The sequence below is a fragment of the Aythya marila genome, assembly GCF_965140915.1.
Source record: "Aythya marila genome assembly, chromosome: 1".
Taxonomy (NCBI): Eukaryota; Metazoa; Chordata; class Aves; order Anseriformes; family Anatidae; genus Aythya; species Aythya marila.
In genome coordinates, this window is record NC_139042.1 from 81,222,985 (window position 1) to 81,241,967 (window position 18,983).

Here is an 18,983-nt window from a genome sequence, read left to right on the forward strand (position 1 = left end):
TGAACCCAGCCACGTGGTAGCATGTTTACATGGAAGAACGATGGCTGAAGGAGTACTGTGGCTCGTGATTACATGCCTGAATCAAATGGCTTAACACCATTCATCTATTTTTATGGGCTGTATCAGTTTCAGTCACATCAATTTCAAAATGCCCTATTGCATATGTTAAACAGAAATGATTCAGAAAATATACAGGAGATCCTCTAGACATAATAAATCAAAATTCAGTGAAGTTACTTTCAGGCATAAATCAAATGCTGGAATGATATTTGTTATTCAGAGACCATTTTTCATTGCACACATGCAGGGAAAAAAACAGCTTCTAAGTTAGCAGGTATACATACCAGGCACCTAATTTTCAGAACTGTTTCAGAACAATGAATCTCTAAAGATGAAGCTTTGCTGCCGTATTACAATCATTGTACAGAATTATATGACGGAAGAACAAACCTATTGATGGGGCTGTGCAATAAACTAAGCACACTGAAGGACGCTTACATTGATTCCAAGTACATGACTAGGCAGCTAGGAAGCAAATAGGTTCAGACATTCTTTACTGAGCAATATTTTTCCATTCCCAGGAGATTTTAAAAAAAGAAGGTGAAAAAAAAAAAAAAGAGACTTCTTTCAATACCCCTGAAATAGTCTAATGTTATTCACCTCTAAACTTTATTCTATTTTTGGAGCGATTCTTCCTATATACAGCCTGTGACCCCACTGTCCTCTACCAGGTATTTCTCTCACTGTTTTTTTTTTATTGACTGCTGCAACCCCGTGCCCTGAAGTGTCTCACAAAGTCAGTCAATGGCAATTTGGCAATCCAAAGCTTCAAATGTATCTACATATCAGGTGAGGTTGCAGTACTTTTAGAATAAAACTGAGCTAACACGAACAGCTTACACAAAACCTATCTGGAGGCATACAGAACTTCAGGGCTACAGAAAAGGAGAAATACAAGTAAAAGAATTATTTTCTGAGGGAAAAAAAAAAAAGCCTAAATATAGAAGCTGGTTTCCAGCAACAGCTAGTTTGAAGCTGATGTATGAGATAACTGACCTGCTTAAGACCACACAGGAAGTCAGTGATGTATTTTTATAAATTGTCTTTGTTTTCACCACTGTTACTTTCTTAAATATACAAATATATAAAATACACACTTTTTCTACAAATGTGATGCTTAAATACACAAAATGGTGACTGAAGCAACCCTCTGCTTACCCCAGCCATTCTTTCCCATCTAACTTTTTTTTTTTTTTTTTTTTTTCCCCAAGCTAGTTTTAATCCAGCTCATCTTCCAAAAACATCTGCCCAGCCACACAAATACCTGTTTGGAAGAAAGGATCTGATACCAGCTGTTAAAGCTGAGAAGAAGAGCAGGCTACAGCTCTGGGAGGGCAATAGACTGACTGAACTTATTGTGCAGCACGAGAATGCTCCAATGCGTCATTTCTCCCTCTCTGTTGTTACTTCCACGGTAAGCACTACTGTACCTTCCTCTGTTCTTACATAAGATAAATACACTAAAATGGAAAACAATCAATGAAAAAAATAGTGAAGGTATTAATAAAGTGTGTTTCTTTGCCTTACATAAACTAACCATTACCTAAACTTCTATGTTTGATTTGAATAACCAAATATTCATGTTTCAATTGTAAAATGTATGGATGAACAGCACAAGAGGATACAATTTTTTGTTCAGGAGACCCATGAGCACTTGCAGGTAAAATGTGCTCCCCGCATTTTATGAATACTCTGAAACACGAACATTTCTGTGCAAAGCTTCTATTATCAGGAAATAATGTGAAGAAATATGACAATCCTTCATTTCATCAGCTTCTGAATGCATTTCTGATGGCTAGAAAAATAAACTAAAGCAGCCTCTACCTGCACTGGATTTTCAAAAACAACAGAGCAGAGCAGAGGTTGGAAAGGTTCCACAGGTAAGATCTGCTGCCAGCAGTGAAATCACAGCCATTCAAGCTGATACTATAAATGAGACTCTATTTAAGTGTAAGGGACAACACTTGGTACAATGCTAAAATAGTAAATCCTTTTCTAGTACTTCTGCATGCCCTTTATCCCCCACCTTTTTTTTCTCCTTATTTAGATGTGGCTGTCGCTCCCAAATCCCCTCTACTTCTAAGATTATCACCACCTTCCGTGATCATCACCATTCAGGGAAATTCCCATCCACTGGTGGAGAAAATCAGGAACATGACGCCTTACTATAATCTATACTGCAGATACAGTAATTAATTCAATTATAGAGGTTATATGATTACTTACTTTGCTAATGGAAAGCAAAACTATATGGGTGTGACTACACTATACTCACTGAGGTCATTAAACACAGTAATTTAATTTTGTTGTGTATTTTTGGAGCCATCAGACATTACAAGCTTAAATATCTGTGCTAAGCAAAATGTAAAACCTTTCTGAGCTGTACCAAATGGGAGGCCATTAAAAATAAAGTCCAGTCTACCATATTCACAGGCATGTTGAACACTAGTACAGCAGCATCAGCGTGTAGTAGAAGTGAACTCTGCACTGGTCCGGCTTTCTCTGTGTCTGCTAGTAATAATCAGTAGAAAGGGCTCTCTTGAACACACAGAAGACATAAGACACCCTTCAATTAACAGTGGGAATCTCTAATTAAAAAAAAATATATATATATATGGTGATACTTGTTCTACAAATAAATAGATGCATTCATTATTATTACTGCCTCTCTGATCAAGCCAGTAATTCATGAGGTAATTCACTAGATGAGGAGAAAGACGCCCGAGTAACTCTAGCATATTGGTGTAATATACACAGCAAAATGCCCAGTTACCAAGCAAGCATATTTAAGCAATAGGAGAAATATCAGCTGTGCAACAACTATCCCCTGGTATCTTTCCATGCCACTTAAGAACAGGATTTTAGCCCATTCTTGTTTGTTTGGAGACATGGTCATTAAAAGCATGATGCTGGTGGTTTCAAACAATACCCAGGTTCAAGAAAACAAACAATTAGTTGAGTAATAAGTTTTGAGCTAAATAGATTTGTAGCTTCTTGGAAAACAACTTTCAATATTTCAAAAAAATATCCCAGAAAGAAGAAGTTAAATGATTATGCTTTCTTTCTCACCTATGTCCTCCTGTGCATTTACTATTCTAGCAGAAAATATGGCTAGGCCTCAATTTTATCGAGTTTTTGTGGGTTTTTATTTTGGTATTGTTTTTTGTTTTTTTTTTTTTTTGTCTTTGGGCAAAGTCATTTCTACATAATGAAGATGGAAAGCTTTTTGAATTAGCAGAGAGATTTCACCTTGAGAAAACTGAAATGGGAAGTGATGGATAGTATCAGAATCAACATATTCAGAATGCTAATGACGAGATTTCAGAGAGGAGAAACACAGCAGAGCTGGAATAAATGAGGCCAAGGTGGCATTCAATTCATTTGAAGAAGATAGTGTCACAAAAGTCACAGAGGTAGATTTCATTTCATTATCATATTCAATACATTTAGAAGATTGACAACGGGCTAGTGAAATGGTACGCTGTCTTTAAATACATTAATCCTGAAAGCTATCCTGCATCAAAGGAGACAGAGATCTGCAGGTCAGATCTCCTGCATTACTGTCCATTCAGCACACAGCACTAATTAAAAGCAACTCAATAGAGAATATAAACATTTCTGGGAATTTTCACAAGCCCAGAACTATTTTAACTGCTTCAGGTGCCTGGATTCTGCTCTTCTCTCTGTGCTGAATGGAGAGCATCATGCAGGATCTCGTTCACGGTTTACTGCAGGCTCTTTTTAACATTCAGGTAATTTACTGTTAGCAGGAGGGTTCCCTGGCCACAGGGTTACTGTAAGAGCGTAACAGTGATGTGCCTGGAAGGCCTGCAGTCCCAACTCTTTGCTGGAAACAGCTTTGCTTGCCTGGCTTCGAGGACAGCCACTGAGCAGCCACCATCCTAAAGTATACAATTAGCTTTTCACATTTCAGCCTGGAGTTTTATTGGCTTAATAGCAGAATGTAAAAGCTGCCATAATGAGCTTAGCAAACCACTTGCCAGTGCCCTCATAAGGATTTTATTTTTAACAATTTGGAAGATGCCAAGAAAGAGCTGAAAGGTCAAGAAAACTGAGCTAGAAGAAATGGATATGCTGTTTTCAGGCACCTCCATTTGACACACATGGAGAATGATTTGAATTTCTGTTTGATTGCCTTTTTCTGCACCCTCTGGGGCAAGAGACCTAATTAATTTTCTTAATGGACCATTACCATATCCCCGATTACAATATTTACAATTCACATCTATGTTTGTGGGTAATTTGGATTCAGTGACATAAATATTACAACTTAACCCACTTGTGTAGTTCTGTTCCTTTGCTTTGCTATATTAAAATAAATGAACGTGAACAGTTGCATAGGAAGAAACAACTGGTTTAGGCAGATTTTTGTCTTCACTGTAAAAGCCACATTTTGTCCTCCAACTCTCATATTCAGCAATATTTTCCTTCTTCCAACTACTACTCTGTGTCTTCAGGCAACATAATTATAATGTCTTGCAGTATAATGGCCTGTGACTTAAACACAAAAATGCTCCACTCTACAACATTTTACTGGAAAGATTCTCCACCTTTTTCCCTAGTGTGGGCCAAACCTTATTAAATCACTTTCTTCCAGCAGAGGCACAGCGATCACCTCTCCTAATAAATACGAGCACAGAGGAGCGGCATAGCAACTCTGGAGCATCTGCAAATACAGCTCAAGGAAACACAATATGCTGAAGAATTGGCGTTTGTTAGATATTTTGAAGTAGGGTATTTTTAAGTACCGTTCCAGGCAGCTCAGCACCAGGCTTGGGGGAGGGACAGAAAAAGAGCACAGCTGATGACAAGGGTTCAGCCGGAGCTCCATGATCCAGCGCCAATGCCCCGCAGATTAAAGTCTGAGCATACACTGAAAAATGTGCTCGTGTTTACCAGCTTTCAGGCCATCTCTTCGAAAAATCATTCCAAGACTATACATTTCAGCAGGAATCAATGAATACGTATGTGCCTTCTGTTAGCACTGCTAAAGATTATTAACTGCTTTCATAAATACTATGCAAATGCGTAAGGAGCCAGGAAAAACATTGGAAAGATGTGTCCACTTGGCTCTGTGTGCGAATCGCCTGTGCAGCTCAGTCTTTCTGCAAAGTGCAGAAACTGCTGCTTGTGTGCATGAGCTGAGCGTTTCCACAGTAGACACATCACTTTCATTTATTTGTGGCTTATTCTTTAAATTACTTAGCTTAAATCCATAGGATTATAAATATTAGATGATTTCAAAGCAATCCTATTTTGGATATACATGTACAAGACGGACATACAATTGTTTCAGGGTTGCTGCATTCCACAGTGGGTGTGCATATAGTTAAAAGAGTTGAGATTAATCTGGACATATAGAAAGAACTCAATACCAACAGTTAATTGGAATAATTCAGTAATCTTCTGGAATTGTTAGTGTTTGATCCAGTAAATTATTATGTGAGCTAGTTTTTTGTTCTTTTTATTTCCCCACTTGTCATTGCACTAGTCCTCAGAAATAACAGCTATTTGTGAAAATAAAAAGAAATACATAACCTAAAATTTGAGTTATGCAAGAGGGCATGAATTGAAGCTGTTTAAATCAGTAACATTCTACACAGGGACTAGACTGCCCTTGTGGTGGTTGAAGTGGGCTTACTTTCAGCGTGGGCTATGTTGCTTTGCAATAATTTTAAATTAACCTCTAAAAGCCACTTATTCAAATGTCATTCTAGAGCAGTAGCCTGTATGTGAGAATTCACAACAGATCTAATTGTTGTGATTTAACCACAGCAATACTTAGAAGCAAGTCTTGGGTGACATGACCATGCAAACCACCGAAAGCCAATAGGTGCTTTTCCTTTTTTTTTTTTTTTTTTCCTTCTTCTTCTTCTTGCTAAATGACTCTTGTTTTGTATGTTTTGTAACACAGAATGACATCACAGTGGAATAAATGCATTAAACTTTGTGATGACACCATCTGTCTGTAAGAACACATTAATGAAACCACAGCATTGACAAACAGTGTACACATACTCTACACTTCACTTACATTGCTCAAATTTCTTATGGGAAAATGAAAGAAACTGTAACGATTTATCATTGCAATGTTATGGTGCAAGATTTTCTGTCACAGTACGCTCCAATTCAACTTGTAATTAAAAAAAAATCTGCAACAGCCAAGTACACATTAGGTATTCTACAAAGTATTTAAGTTTGTTATACATTGTCAACTAAAGCAAAGACAGGACAGAAAGGAAATGGAAAATAAAAAGCCTTACCCTCACGAAATGAAGAAGAGTTACCCATGGCAAAGAGATGTGAATAGGAAAAGCTGGATGAAATATGTGTGGAAGGGAAAGGAAAGGCATCACTGAAAACAGGGAAAAAGAAAACAAAAGAAAAAGTGAGGAGGAATGGGGAATGTTTTTTTCTTAAATAATATATTCTGAGGGCTAGTTTTGCAAAGTTTTTTGTAAGAATTGTGGAAAGAAGCAGAGGCATGAACAACAGTAGTAATAGCTGCTATCATATCTACAATCAGCAGCGATGTTGCTGAACAGGACTTGCCCTTGTCAGTACAGATTGCGAAATTGTAATCAGCGCTGTATTATCATCAAGAAATTTAAATGTCAAGTTACAACTCAGCATAACATGCTAGTAAAATCAAGCCATGCGCTAACATCTACGTAAAAATCACTTCTCATGTATGCATCTGAGGGAATGTTAGGCACAGTATTTACATCACCTCGGCCTTGCTCAAGCAATTGCAACTTTCTTAAGTTGAGTGAGAATGTTTCTAAAGGAGTTTTTAAAACCGTGGGGTTTTCTGCTTAGGCAACGCTGGTTCACTGACACCAAATCTTTTTGGGATGGAATATTACTTAGAAAATAAACAGAAAGATAACTTTTCCAAAGCAAGCAGTGTTTAACACGCTGATCTGTAATGGGGGACCTAGACAGAATACAAGTTTTGCACCTGGATTCCTCAATGCCTTTACATATTATTTCTCAACTGCTGTGTGAATTACTAATTTTGTTGTCCACTTGTTTGACTTTTAGGAGATGGCATATGAAAGGACTCCGTATGTTCTCTTTCCTCCTCCTTTAGGAGGGCTTTTAACCAGCTATAGGGTGTAAACATTGAGAAAGTGACAGCCATTGCCCAGATAACCTCTTTATGGCACAAAAAACAGGACAGTGCTGTTGTGCTTCACCCTTAACATACATGTAAGCACGAAACAAGGTGAGGCAACTTGCAGCAGAGCACTGCTTTGGCCAGTTTCCTCTATGAGAGCTGTAGTTGTGCTGAAACTGTACTGGGGTTCATAAAGGAATAAACAGCAACCCTGTCACCAGAATGGGCAAACACCTGAGCTGCCATGAAGGATGCTGAACTTCCATTTTCTTCAAAGGCTATGGCTAATCCTCACCGTGTCTGTCACTTATGTCCCCTCTACTTAACTGCATGATTTTGGATTAATGAACATAAAATGACATAAAAAAAAAAAAAGACATAAAATGACTAGATTTAAGCAGATCAATTTTGACTGGAAGGATGAACCTAGGAGAAGCTAAGGCTGCCCTTCCCACAGAGCACGTGCTGGCAGGACAACACCGGTAATGCATATCACAGTTAAGTGTTACCTGGACTCATGCTGCCGAACCCACTGCTGTTTGGCAATACACTGTTTGGGAATACCTGCTGTTTGGGAATACTCCACAGTCACCCATCTTTTTTATTAATTACTCATTTATCCAAGAGATTTCACCAACACACTGTTTTCTTTGTAAATAAATCAAAAATCTAGCATATTTATCTTAAATCTTTGCATTTACAGTGTCTTATAGACTGTCCTAAACTCTAAGCCTCTCCTCACAGTAAAAGACATGAGTCCACTGTGAATTGTTTTGGCTTATGAAGTTTTAATTTATTTCTCTACCCTCCCTCAAAAGGTTATTTCTTTAACAATATTTTACAGGAGCCATCAAAAGCCTCCTGAAAATTCATATTAGTCATGACCTTTGGGTCAACTTTCATTCCAAAATCATCACATTTTTTCTTTTTCTCTTTTAACAAGTTGTCTAACAGGCTAGAACGACATGCTTTGCCCTTGTAAATGCCACTCTGGTTTGACCCCTATCAAGTTATACCTATCTAAGTATTCGCACTATTCTATCCTTGGGCTCAATAGGTTTCCCTTGTTAGTGGTAACAGGAGGTCACCAGCTAAGCCCTTTGCAGTATGTTGTGTATGTTGGTTTGGTTTATGGACTCTTCTGGCGCCTGTTCATCATTAAAAGGGAAACAAACAACAGCTAAATTCTGGAAATGAACAGAAAATATGATAAAACAAATTTCCAAATTTAATAGGTTGTCCAAACACAGAAAAAATAAAAAACACACTGTGCTTTTATCTTTCTAGCAATTATGAAGAAACTAGCATGAGGATTAACAGTTTACTTCCTTCACACAGTTATATGCTATTTGCAGACAACTTTTTCGTTCTAGTATGCAAAGCTTACTGGCTTTGAAGCAAATTTATGAACATGGGTAATAAGCATTGAATGGTAGAATTTTTCTGCACTTCCATAAAATTCCTTCATATGAATATACACAATAAAAATGTTCATGCAATTTAACTCAAACTCCTAGCTTTCCATGTTAATCCCAATAAAAATCACTTGGTTCTCCAGAAAAATGTTACTATCATAAAACAGCAACAGCAGAAGGTTAAGAAAAAGCAGACATATGGATGCTGGAAAGCTCATTAACCTATGTGAAATTAAATTAATTTAGCATTTTATTTATACTTTTCAATTAAAATCCATCTATAAGTTAAAGCTCTGCTTCCAAGTCCAAAGAAAAGACAGATTTGGCTGCTGAAAACTTACTATTTTACAGAAATGGCTTACTAAGAAAGCAGTCTGGGTAGAAACCACGACATGAAAACAGCATTTAGTGCTGCCAGTGAAAGGTAGCAATGCTTACGCATTCAGGGTACCCCGGTTCTGCCTTTTTTACATGAACAGGTCTGTTGCTGCACAGCTGCGACTGCGGAGAGCGACGGCAGCAGCTGTCACCAGTGGATTTCTGAGTGTGGGTGGAAGATGGCTGTCGGGGGCTTTGCTTCCAGCCCTGGGACAGGAGTCGGAGCACCTTGCTTTTAGAGTGCCACTTGCCGCAGCACCCAACCCTGCAAACAGCTGTCCTGCACTGCAAACTTGAGAAGGGAGGAGCACGAGAGAAGACAGAAAAATAACCTACCTTTACTACTTTCCAGGTGATTTCTCGATGAAAATGTTTGTGGTGTAGAAAGACTGACTATTTTAAACAGAAATTTAGACTTTTTAAACCAGTGTTTTCAGTAAAATTGATTCAAATCAGCCCGAATTTGTTCTCTACTGCTTTGTATTGGAAAATGCAAAGATTACTAACTACATCAAAAATACAGTCTTCTGCAGCATTAAAAATATGGCAGCACTAATATTACATCTCTTAAACAAGCATGACTTATTATTGTTGGCCTTCTCGTGTTTTGCTTTTAAACAAAAATAACAAAAGCCCTCCTAGCCAAAATAGCTCACCATTTCATACTTCTGTAGTGTTGTTTTTTTAACAGAAAAACAAACAAACAAACAAAACCTTTTTAATACATCAGAAATGATCCTATAATTCTGCAATTAAAAATTGATATCAGTTCACTCACATCCATACATCCATTGCCAAATCCTCAAGCTGCATTTTGGATCACAACAAAGTCACTAAAAAGCAGAGATTTACACCGTACATTTCTCAGGCAAACTATAAAAAGCAGTGTGACTTACCAATGTCATTGCTTCTTTCAGAGGAGTCTTTCTCTAGAGTGCCGGATACTGTACTGCCCACTAATTCCACTTTTGGACTATCGCTCCTACATTTGGATCAAGAAGAGGAGATATTTTATTGGAGTTTGTGTGTGGGTTACAGTAAATTGACAGCTAACCTGCAATTACTAGTGAGAGAGGGAAATACTCTTCCTTTGTAGCACCAAAGTGGTAGCAATATGTCAGAGAGCAATCTCCAGTAAGCAGACATGCTGTACGGATTAACCTTATCTCATTTCTCCTTAACACCTGTCAAAAAAAGCTTATTTTAGACACCGTAGTGTCCTGAATAATTCTTCAAATGTCCACAGCATCTCCATACGAAGGAAATCTACAGGCAAAGGGACAGCCTTCAGGATCTGATTTGTAACTGCTTCTCATTACTTGGCTGGCAGAAACAACAGCGATGGGTGATCCAGGGCACTGCAGACAGGGAGGACCTTCACGGGAGAGTCATGTGTTCCAGCAGTCCCAAATGCTTACTCACTAATGCAACTCCTCCACCTAAAGGAGATTTCTATTTGTTTTTGCATATATTTTATGAGACTAGGCTCTGAATATGGCTTCCACAGGTCCAAAGAAACAAGATCACCCACTCTGTCTGAAAATGAACAGCCAAGTGTCAAGAGCTGTGATACTTTAAAGAGAGGAACTATTTTAAAATCAGACAGGAGATCAAACACAAGCAACAAGACTATTCTTTCTTCGTATAGCTTTCTATCCCACAGCTACTTACATCTATTAAAATAACCAGATTATTGAAATAATTAAGAAGAAAGGGCCAATAATAGGTACACAGCTCAGCATTGCACAGGTCACACAGACAAATCCCTGTGACATTTACCATGATAACAACAGTTCAATAAATGCAATAAATTCTATATACCATCATTATCAGGCCACCTTATAAATATCATAGTTTTTTTCCACATTAACTATCCCCATCACAGCACTGCAGCAATTACAATGTACGTAAGGTACCAGAATTGTGGGTAAAATACAGACCAACCCAGGCAGATGTGCATTTCTATGAGCAGCAATTAGACAGTAAAATACAGTGTGAACTCCTAAGTCTCATTGATTTTTAATTTATCTCTGCTTTGGTGCCATAATCTGATGCCTGAATCTCCACTTGTGATAGCTCATGAGCAAAACACAAAGTAGCTGGAAACCCTATTTCACACTCCAGGAAGGCTGTGATAGGTAAAGAGTCCAAAAATGTGTGTAAAAACTAGAGGAGGTCACAGATTAAATGAATCTAATTAAACACAGTGGTAGGATGACAAGACTTCTAAGAACATAAAAGATGGACAGCCAGTTCATGACCTGAAAACCAATGTTCAATGCAATCATCAATTTGGCAGGCAGTCTGCAGTGGAAGGTGGAAGCAACATACTGCTGGAACCACGGCTTAATTACTGAGATGATAAATAAGGTTACTCCAAGTGATCCGCCTGATCAATTAATTTTTCTATCTTTGGCCTCTCACTTACAAAAAAAATGTATACATATATATAAATATATGTATATTTATTTGCAAATATATAAGAAGCAACATACTTTCTTGGCTGACACGGCAATGAGCATCTGACTGCTACTCTGTTTTGCACACATGTACATGCATTTCCCTGCTAACTGAGAGCAACATGTGAGTTGGAACTGCTTTAAGCAATTATGTGAGTGTTGTTTTGGAGGAGATTCTTAGGATGGTGTGATTTAGGACTGAAAATCACAACATTTACCATTTGACTACAGAAGATACCAAGATATATGACATCACCAAAAAAAAAACCAAACCCAAACCTAACTCTATTGTCAAAAGAATCAACAGGCTCCTTATGTCAATCAACTCTCCTTCTGCTAGGGAATGAGTGGAGCCATCCCTTCTTGGTCACAGCATCTCCCTCCCTCTGCTCGTGCCCATGCAGATAGGCTGTCAGCTCAATTGGCCAGAAGATCAGCCTGAAAGAAAATAGAAGCCCCCTTGCAAAGTGATTAATTGCCATCTGGAGCAACTCCCTGACCCATATGGCTGAAGGTCTGCACAAATGCTGGTGCTAACAGAAGGGAGGCTGCAGGAATGGGCTGCCAAGAGAGGGAACCTGCCCCTTCCAGCAGCAGCAGCAGGACAGACTCAGCTTGGTTTAGATGGATGATGAAAATGCACTTGCTGTAGGTCTTTTAGGGCTTGTCTACTCCAGGTAATTGACTCCTCAGTAAACTGTGTAATCACGTGTGCATCTAAATAAGCTGTGCAGCCTTTGGAGAAAATTGACAGCTATTCTCTGCCTCACATGTTCTTCACCTCTCCTATTGCCCTTGAAGTCCTAAACTGCCTCGAAGGAAGAAGGATTATATTTAAATGGAAAAACAATCATTACCACAAAAAGTCAGTGAGATGCATGAGATGTAAGGCACTTACACAGAACAGAAAAAAAAAAAAGAGCCCTCTTCTGCTAACCAGCAGCAATGGAAATCTCAGGGGACTCACTTTATAAATCTACAGCAGTTCTTCCCCCTAGGGTCAGCAAAAATTCTGCTGGTTCTATTTTTATTCTAATTGCCTGAGGTCTATCGGCTTCTGGAAATGGATACCAGGAGGTCTTAAAAATATTTGCTATCTTATTAAATTGAACCGATTAAAAAAAAAAAAAAAAAAAAAAAAGCTTCCTTAAAGTGCCTTTCATCTGAAGCTTCACATTTCTTAATTATTCAAGTAACGCAAAGTCTATTCCATGGATTATTTCATTATGTGAACTTTCTGCCCTCTTCCTACAAGACATTCCTGCAAGTTAAAGCTTACCAGGCAGAACAGCTATATGAGATAAATCTGTTAATTTGAATTAGCTGATACAGCAGCTCAGAGTGAAAATGTTAGCTCTCTGACCATCAGCACAGCATCATCATCACTTTAAAAACCACCTTGTCTTCTAAAGTTTTAATCTAATTACTGTTACAAATAAAACTATTTCAAATATGATATTAAGTAAAAAGAAGGAAGTATTTTTTCTGTGCTAGATATAACAGTGTTTGGACAAATAACAATGAAATTGTTACTGTTCAGATCTGCCTTTTCACTTAGTTAACGTGAAAACTGAAATATGCATGAAAAAATATGCATGGTTTATTTCCTTATAAACTTTGGAGGTAGAAAACAGAGCAGTAAAGCACTCACCCACAACTCTAGGTAAAATAATGTTTAAAATATTCCAGGCAAAAGGTAGAACAAAAGAGGAACTGCCCTGTCACATGCCCAGCCAGTGAACTGAACACTAGGATATGTATTGGTGCTGCCAAGAAGACATCACTTAGCTAAATGTAAAGGCCAGAGTAAACACTTGTTTTTTCAGGCATGCCCAAGCAATCAGCAGGTGTGGACTACGTTGTGGAAAATCTGGGCAAGCATGCTCAAAGCCGAGGAGTCCAGAGAAGCTGTGGCAGTAGCACATGGATAGAAGCGTAAGCTCTCAGAGATGCAGAGCCAAAGCACTTCAATATAATGAAACTGGCAGCACAAGGCAGGCACGGGTTCTTTATTTTATGTGTCTCAGATTTCATGCCGAGAGCATTTGTTTAATGAGCCATATGTAGAGGAATGAGGGGAATTGATGCCTAGGATTTCTGTTTTATTCCACTCTACCCTATACTCCAATCTGGTACTTAATCTACCATCAGTATATTTGAACTCCACTAGTTCCACGGCAGCTAATTGTTCTAACAGTTCAATAGTAAAATTATTTCTATGTCTACATTGTACTATTTCTGCAAGATACGCAGCTTGCCTATTTTACACAACTGCTTTTTTTTCTTTTTCTTTTTTTTTTCTGTTTTTCACCCATTTCTACCCACTATGCATAGAGGTAGTCTACAGTGCACAGCCCAGAAGCTGATGACCATCATGTAGCCATCTAGACTTAATTAGGATTACAGGTGAGGCTTCTAACTTCTACAGCCTCTGCTTTTCCAGGCTCTAGCAGAGATTAAATGTATCCACCAGCTGTGTCTGCAAGCCCAGTTTCTCAGTGCTCCTCAAAGGCTGCAACCACCTCTGATTAAGAGCATTGTGTAACTACTGAATAACAACTGACATTAGAAAATAAATCACTTGATAACAGTTTTCTGCAGCAGCATCAGCTTGTAGGACATTCTATGAAGACACATGTGTTGTACTAAAAACCGATCTACAGTGATCTAGGACAACAGACTGAAACCAAGCTGACAGTACTTGAAATGTTCATTGTCTAACCCTGTTCGTCAGTACAAACCAAGCTTCTGCACTGACTTTGTGCTCTGGCTAAGATGGAACAATTGGGTAGATTAAATAAATCAAAATCAGCACAAGAGACTTATGTAGATGTTTCTCACATATTCTTCATTGGAAACTATGACATTTCAGTAAGAGTGTGTTCAGCAGTAGAAATGAACTAGCAGTAACCAGGCTAAGATTGTAATTGTTGAGGAGATGGTCATGATGCAGCCAGATGACTAGAAGGCTTTTTTCTTTTTAATTACTATTATTAAATACAGTTTACTGTGAAACAAACGGTGACATTAACTGCAAAATTAAAATTCTATAAACATTTTTTTTTTTCCCCCATTAATCCCAAAAGCACTGGACAGACGAGAAACAATACCTTGTATGAGTCACAGGCACAACTGGTCTTTCTGGCCGTCTTGGGGGCAAGGTACCAGGTCTATTCACAGAGTTTGCTTTGGGTGGCCGAGGTTTCTTCGGAGGTATAGCAGGAACTGAAGGCTTCTGCAAGTCTAACTGTTTTTGCTCTCTCTCTGGTCTTTCTTTAAATCAATTATTTCCAGAAAAAAAAAGAACACAGACATTATTAAGTGGAATTAATTTGCACTCAGAAGTCTATAATTAAACAAGAACTCTTCAACTGTAGATATACCATATACAAAGAACAAGCTTATCTCCTTTCCTCTTCTGCTCTAAATCGTTCCTTATTTAAAATAAAATGTGTACCACAAATCAGTTTGCACTGACTGCATGTTCTGCATGTAATTCCTCGTGTCTGAAATGTTTGTGCAGTATCTGAATGTGAATAGCAGTTTTGATTTTAGTAACCCACTGGTTTTGCAGCGTATGTGAAAAGAATGTCAAGAAATTACATACCATGTGGAACAATTTCCCATGAGTAGAACTTATATCAAATTCTGTTATGAGACCAATATTAAGTTAGAAGGTCACGAACAAAGATAATAATGCTGGATTTTCTTAATATCTATTGAATAACCAAGAGAAATATGATTTCGGGGGGGGAAAGGAGGGAGGGGAGGAAGCGTGTTTCATGTGAACAACAGGTAAATGAAAATATAATCATTAAAATCTAGAAATATTTGGAAGAATGTAAACTCCTCTGAAAAATCAGACTTTCTACTTAGTCTTTTAAACAAATTTAAGTGCTGAATTTTTCAGTTTCCCAATTGAAAATGGATCATGTGCAGAACAGATTATGCATAGTTAGGTGCCACAACACTAAGATGCAGTGCCAAATGTGCAACATCTGTATGTCAAGTACATTATGCTTTAATAACTGTGATTAATATGCTCTGAATTTGCAATACAAAACAAACATAGAGGAAACTAAACACATTTGTCACGCCATAGGAAACCTGCTTCTTCTTAAGGAAAGGACAAAAATCTCAAAGGGATAAAAGTCTCACCCCCTGTGTCCTAACGTGTCAACACCCCACTTCCCTTGACAATACTGTCCATGACATGTTGTGAATATTACACCTTTGGATACACCTAACAGGTACTGGGAATGTAAAAGGGTAATGTAAAATTACTTAATGGGCTTAGGTTTCCTTCTGAAGGGATTATGGAATAAATCAACAGAAACTTGTCTTTCCTGAGAATACTAGCAGAAATACTGAAATAAAATGGTAGCGTAATGCAATTTGTTGTCTGCCTTTAAGAAAGAAACAGCATTCAGACACCTAGGGATTAACTTACTGCTCTGCTTCTTAAGTCATCCAAACACTATACACCATATGCACACATATGTGGTGATACAACAGTGCAGGAACGTATAAGTCAATTGCTAGGTAATCTTGTCAAGATGTAAAAGAATGTGGTATCTACAGCATGTATTTAAGAATCAGAGTTGAGCCCAAAGCACAATCCGCATTAGATTTGGAATAGTCCAGGAAGTGATTGTCGCTCACAGGCACACACCCTTTTTTAGTACACTTACACGTGTCAACACACAATTATTGGGTCCTCTGCAACACTGAAGCTTTCCAGTGCATTGTGTAATTTTTACACACTTATTCCCATGAGCATATATAGCGTGTCAGTGCCTAAGAATCTATACTATGTATTAGGGATGGGCTAGGCAGTGCACCAGCACACAGCTTAAAGGAAGTTCCCATGCTCAACCGTACTGCCACAACACCCTGAACAACTCCCATCACTCCCCAGTATTTCAGAAATGTAGGCATGACTCCTTTTGCCTCAACATTTAGAAAAATTACAGCTATTTATACTGGGGGACAGTGATATATTTAAACGTCCACCATTTTTACAGTTGGCTTTGTAAATCCAAAATGGAAAGCAAAGGGTTTTATTGACAAGATAACCACAAGAAGTAATGCATGTTACCAAAAGTAAAGATATGTAGATAGAAATGCTAAAACACCTGTCAGAGCACTACGATATTTATCCAGAAAGAGCTCTTGGTGCAGCCTGAATGTTCTGGCACTAAGTTGTAAGTGCATATTATACATTTAGTCATGTGCATACACTTGCTTTTTAAAAGACTGCAAGTTCAAATACTTCAAAGTTAAGAAATCCCATAATTAAACTTGTCTGTGCAATCTAATAGTCCACTTAAATGTATGAAACTTGACACCATCTTCAGTTAGACATCAATGTAACTATTTTCCCCAAACTACTCAGAATGCACCATGAACACAGTGAAACAACTAAAGCTTGTCACTGCTTGATGTGCTACAATGAAACAATAAAGCTTTGCTCTGTGTGGTACTATGCCTCACTTCTTGCAATGTTAAAAAACCTGGCTTTGAAGACTTTATTTTATTATTTTATTTCTTCACAGCCTTGCCTATGACATTTTTGGCAATGATAATGGGGTGATTCATAGGCTCTAATGACTATATCTTTACAAAACCCCACTGTGATGCAGAAAAGCAGGGTTGATGGTTTTTGACTAGAAAACCAAGGCTTACAGAAGTTAAGAAAAAAATATGCACTAATCTGGGGTCTCGTGCTTGATTGAGGACCTGGGTTTTAATGAGCTCAGAGCTTTAGAAAGCATTTTTTGTACTGAGAGCGTATCTCCCCTTGACGTCAGTTGAGGCTGCAATCACTTACCACCTCTGGATTGATACAACTTAAAACCCTGAATTTAGCCTAAAAACAGCAGTGTGATCCTTTCCAAAATGAATATAATCAGAGAGGTGCTAGTGTGGGTAATAAACAACCTAACAATGAATGTAATGAAAACTAACTGCTGAGGGACTAGGCTATGAGGATGTGTCATCACATGTACCCCGTCTCTCTGCAGAGAGCAAATTTCATACCTTTTTCTTCTGTTCGATTAGGAAGACATTCTGGCCTTTCGGGTGGCACCTTTTTGACTTCATGCTTTCGATCTGTGGTACCTGTCAAAGAATGGAGAATTTGCAGTTCTGAGCAAGCCAACAAGCTACCATATAAGGCCACACAAGAATTTTTCAGCTTCTTAGGCTTTTTTTTTTTAGTCTCCTACTTTAAGAAATTCTTGTTAAAACTGAACATAAATCTAGTTTCAAATATTTGATTATACCATAAAGGACAGAAAAACAATTAATGTTTTCACATTCAAATTCACACTTTCCAAAGACTAGAAATCAAGAAAGTAGAAAATTTCAGACCATTCTGTGGAAAAAAAAAATCACTACAGATTTTTAAATGTGGACAGATATTTAATATTTGTAGCCCTTTAACTTTGTAGACATACTTAACTGAAGAGCAATTCAACAGTGAGGAAAATCATTAGGATTAACCCAATTAATTGGGCATTTTTGCCAAAAGAATGCTTAATATAGATGGATACAAAGTTTTACTTTACATTAAGTTAAAAAAAAATAAAAATACTCCATTATACCTCTAACACTAGTCATTCAATTCCACACGTTAGAGGGATGGGAACACTAGTACCAGCAGTACTCTGTTACTATTTTATGTGACAGCTTTTGGCCTAGAGGTATAAACTTCTGCCTTTTTCTGCCTCTGTACTAGATACCCTGACATACTGACTTCTGTTGCTCTGAAGAGTATGAGAACTAGTGGGAAGATTTTGCAAAACTTTCCTGGCACACGCAAGATGTAATCTCCTAGTCCCCATATTATAAGAAATGCTTTACTGGATATTGGCTTCACCGTGTTGGCTAACCACTAGGTGCTAATGCCATTTCAACTTAGCAGTGTTGAAAACCGCTTTAGGTAACACTATTAGTATTTCAATAAAAATTGCAGTAGGTGACATCCAAGAAAAGCAAAGGAGGCAGGGAACGCAAGGCATTTTTTGCCTCAGTCTATGCTATGCAGTTCTCAAATACATTTACATTTTCTGGATGTGCAGTCATAACTCTCTTCTGCAGCTGGTTCCTAGAAATCAGTACTCAACAGCACAAATTGCTCATCAGTGGTGATTATCGACCATTGTTTCTTTATATAACTGCACTGTTGGACAGGCAACAACCTATCACGTCAAAAAAAATAAAATTCTGAATTGCCATAAAACTGCTTAACTCCTGAGAGGAACTCTTGATAGAAACCAATTTAAGCCTTTCTAAAGACGAGTTATGCAAAGCACAAGTCAACTTCTTGATAACCTTACACATACTAGTGGGTTCAAGGAAAAAATGACACAAAGCTATATACCTAATTACAGTAAGATTAATGGTCATCGTTAACACACAGAGGTCGCATCTAGAACAATGGACCTTCAGACACCTATAGGCTTCTAGGCACAGGTGTGCTCCTTGCCTGGGTTGTGACCCCATATTAATCAGTTCCCAGGCAGGCAC

At 38.0% G+C, this 18,983-nt stretch overlaps 1 protein-coding gene across 3 annotated transcripts in view; it reads right to left on the reverse strand.

Annotated features, from left to right (window-relative positions):
* Positions 1–18,983, reverse strand: part of SH3KBP1 (SH3 domain containing kinase binding protein 1) — a 230,026-nt gene that overhangs the window by 12,257 nt on the left and 198,786 nt on the right. For all 3 annotated transcript variants that reach the window (XM_082766890.1, XM_082766889.1, XM_082766891.1), the window contains 3 exons: positions 17,493–17,573; positions 14,564–14,726; positions 9,891–9,976 (listed from right to left, as the gene is read on the reverse strand). In XM_082766890.1, the coding sequence (XP_082623016.1) occupies positions 9,891–9,976; positions 14,564–14,726; positions 17,493–17,573 (330 nt within the window). The remainder of the gene's footprint in view (positions 1–9,890; positions 9,977–14,563; positions 14,727–17,492; positions 17,574–18,983) is intronic.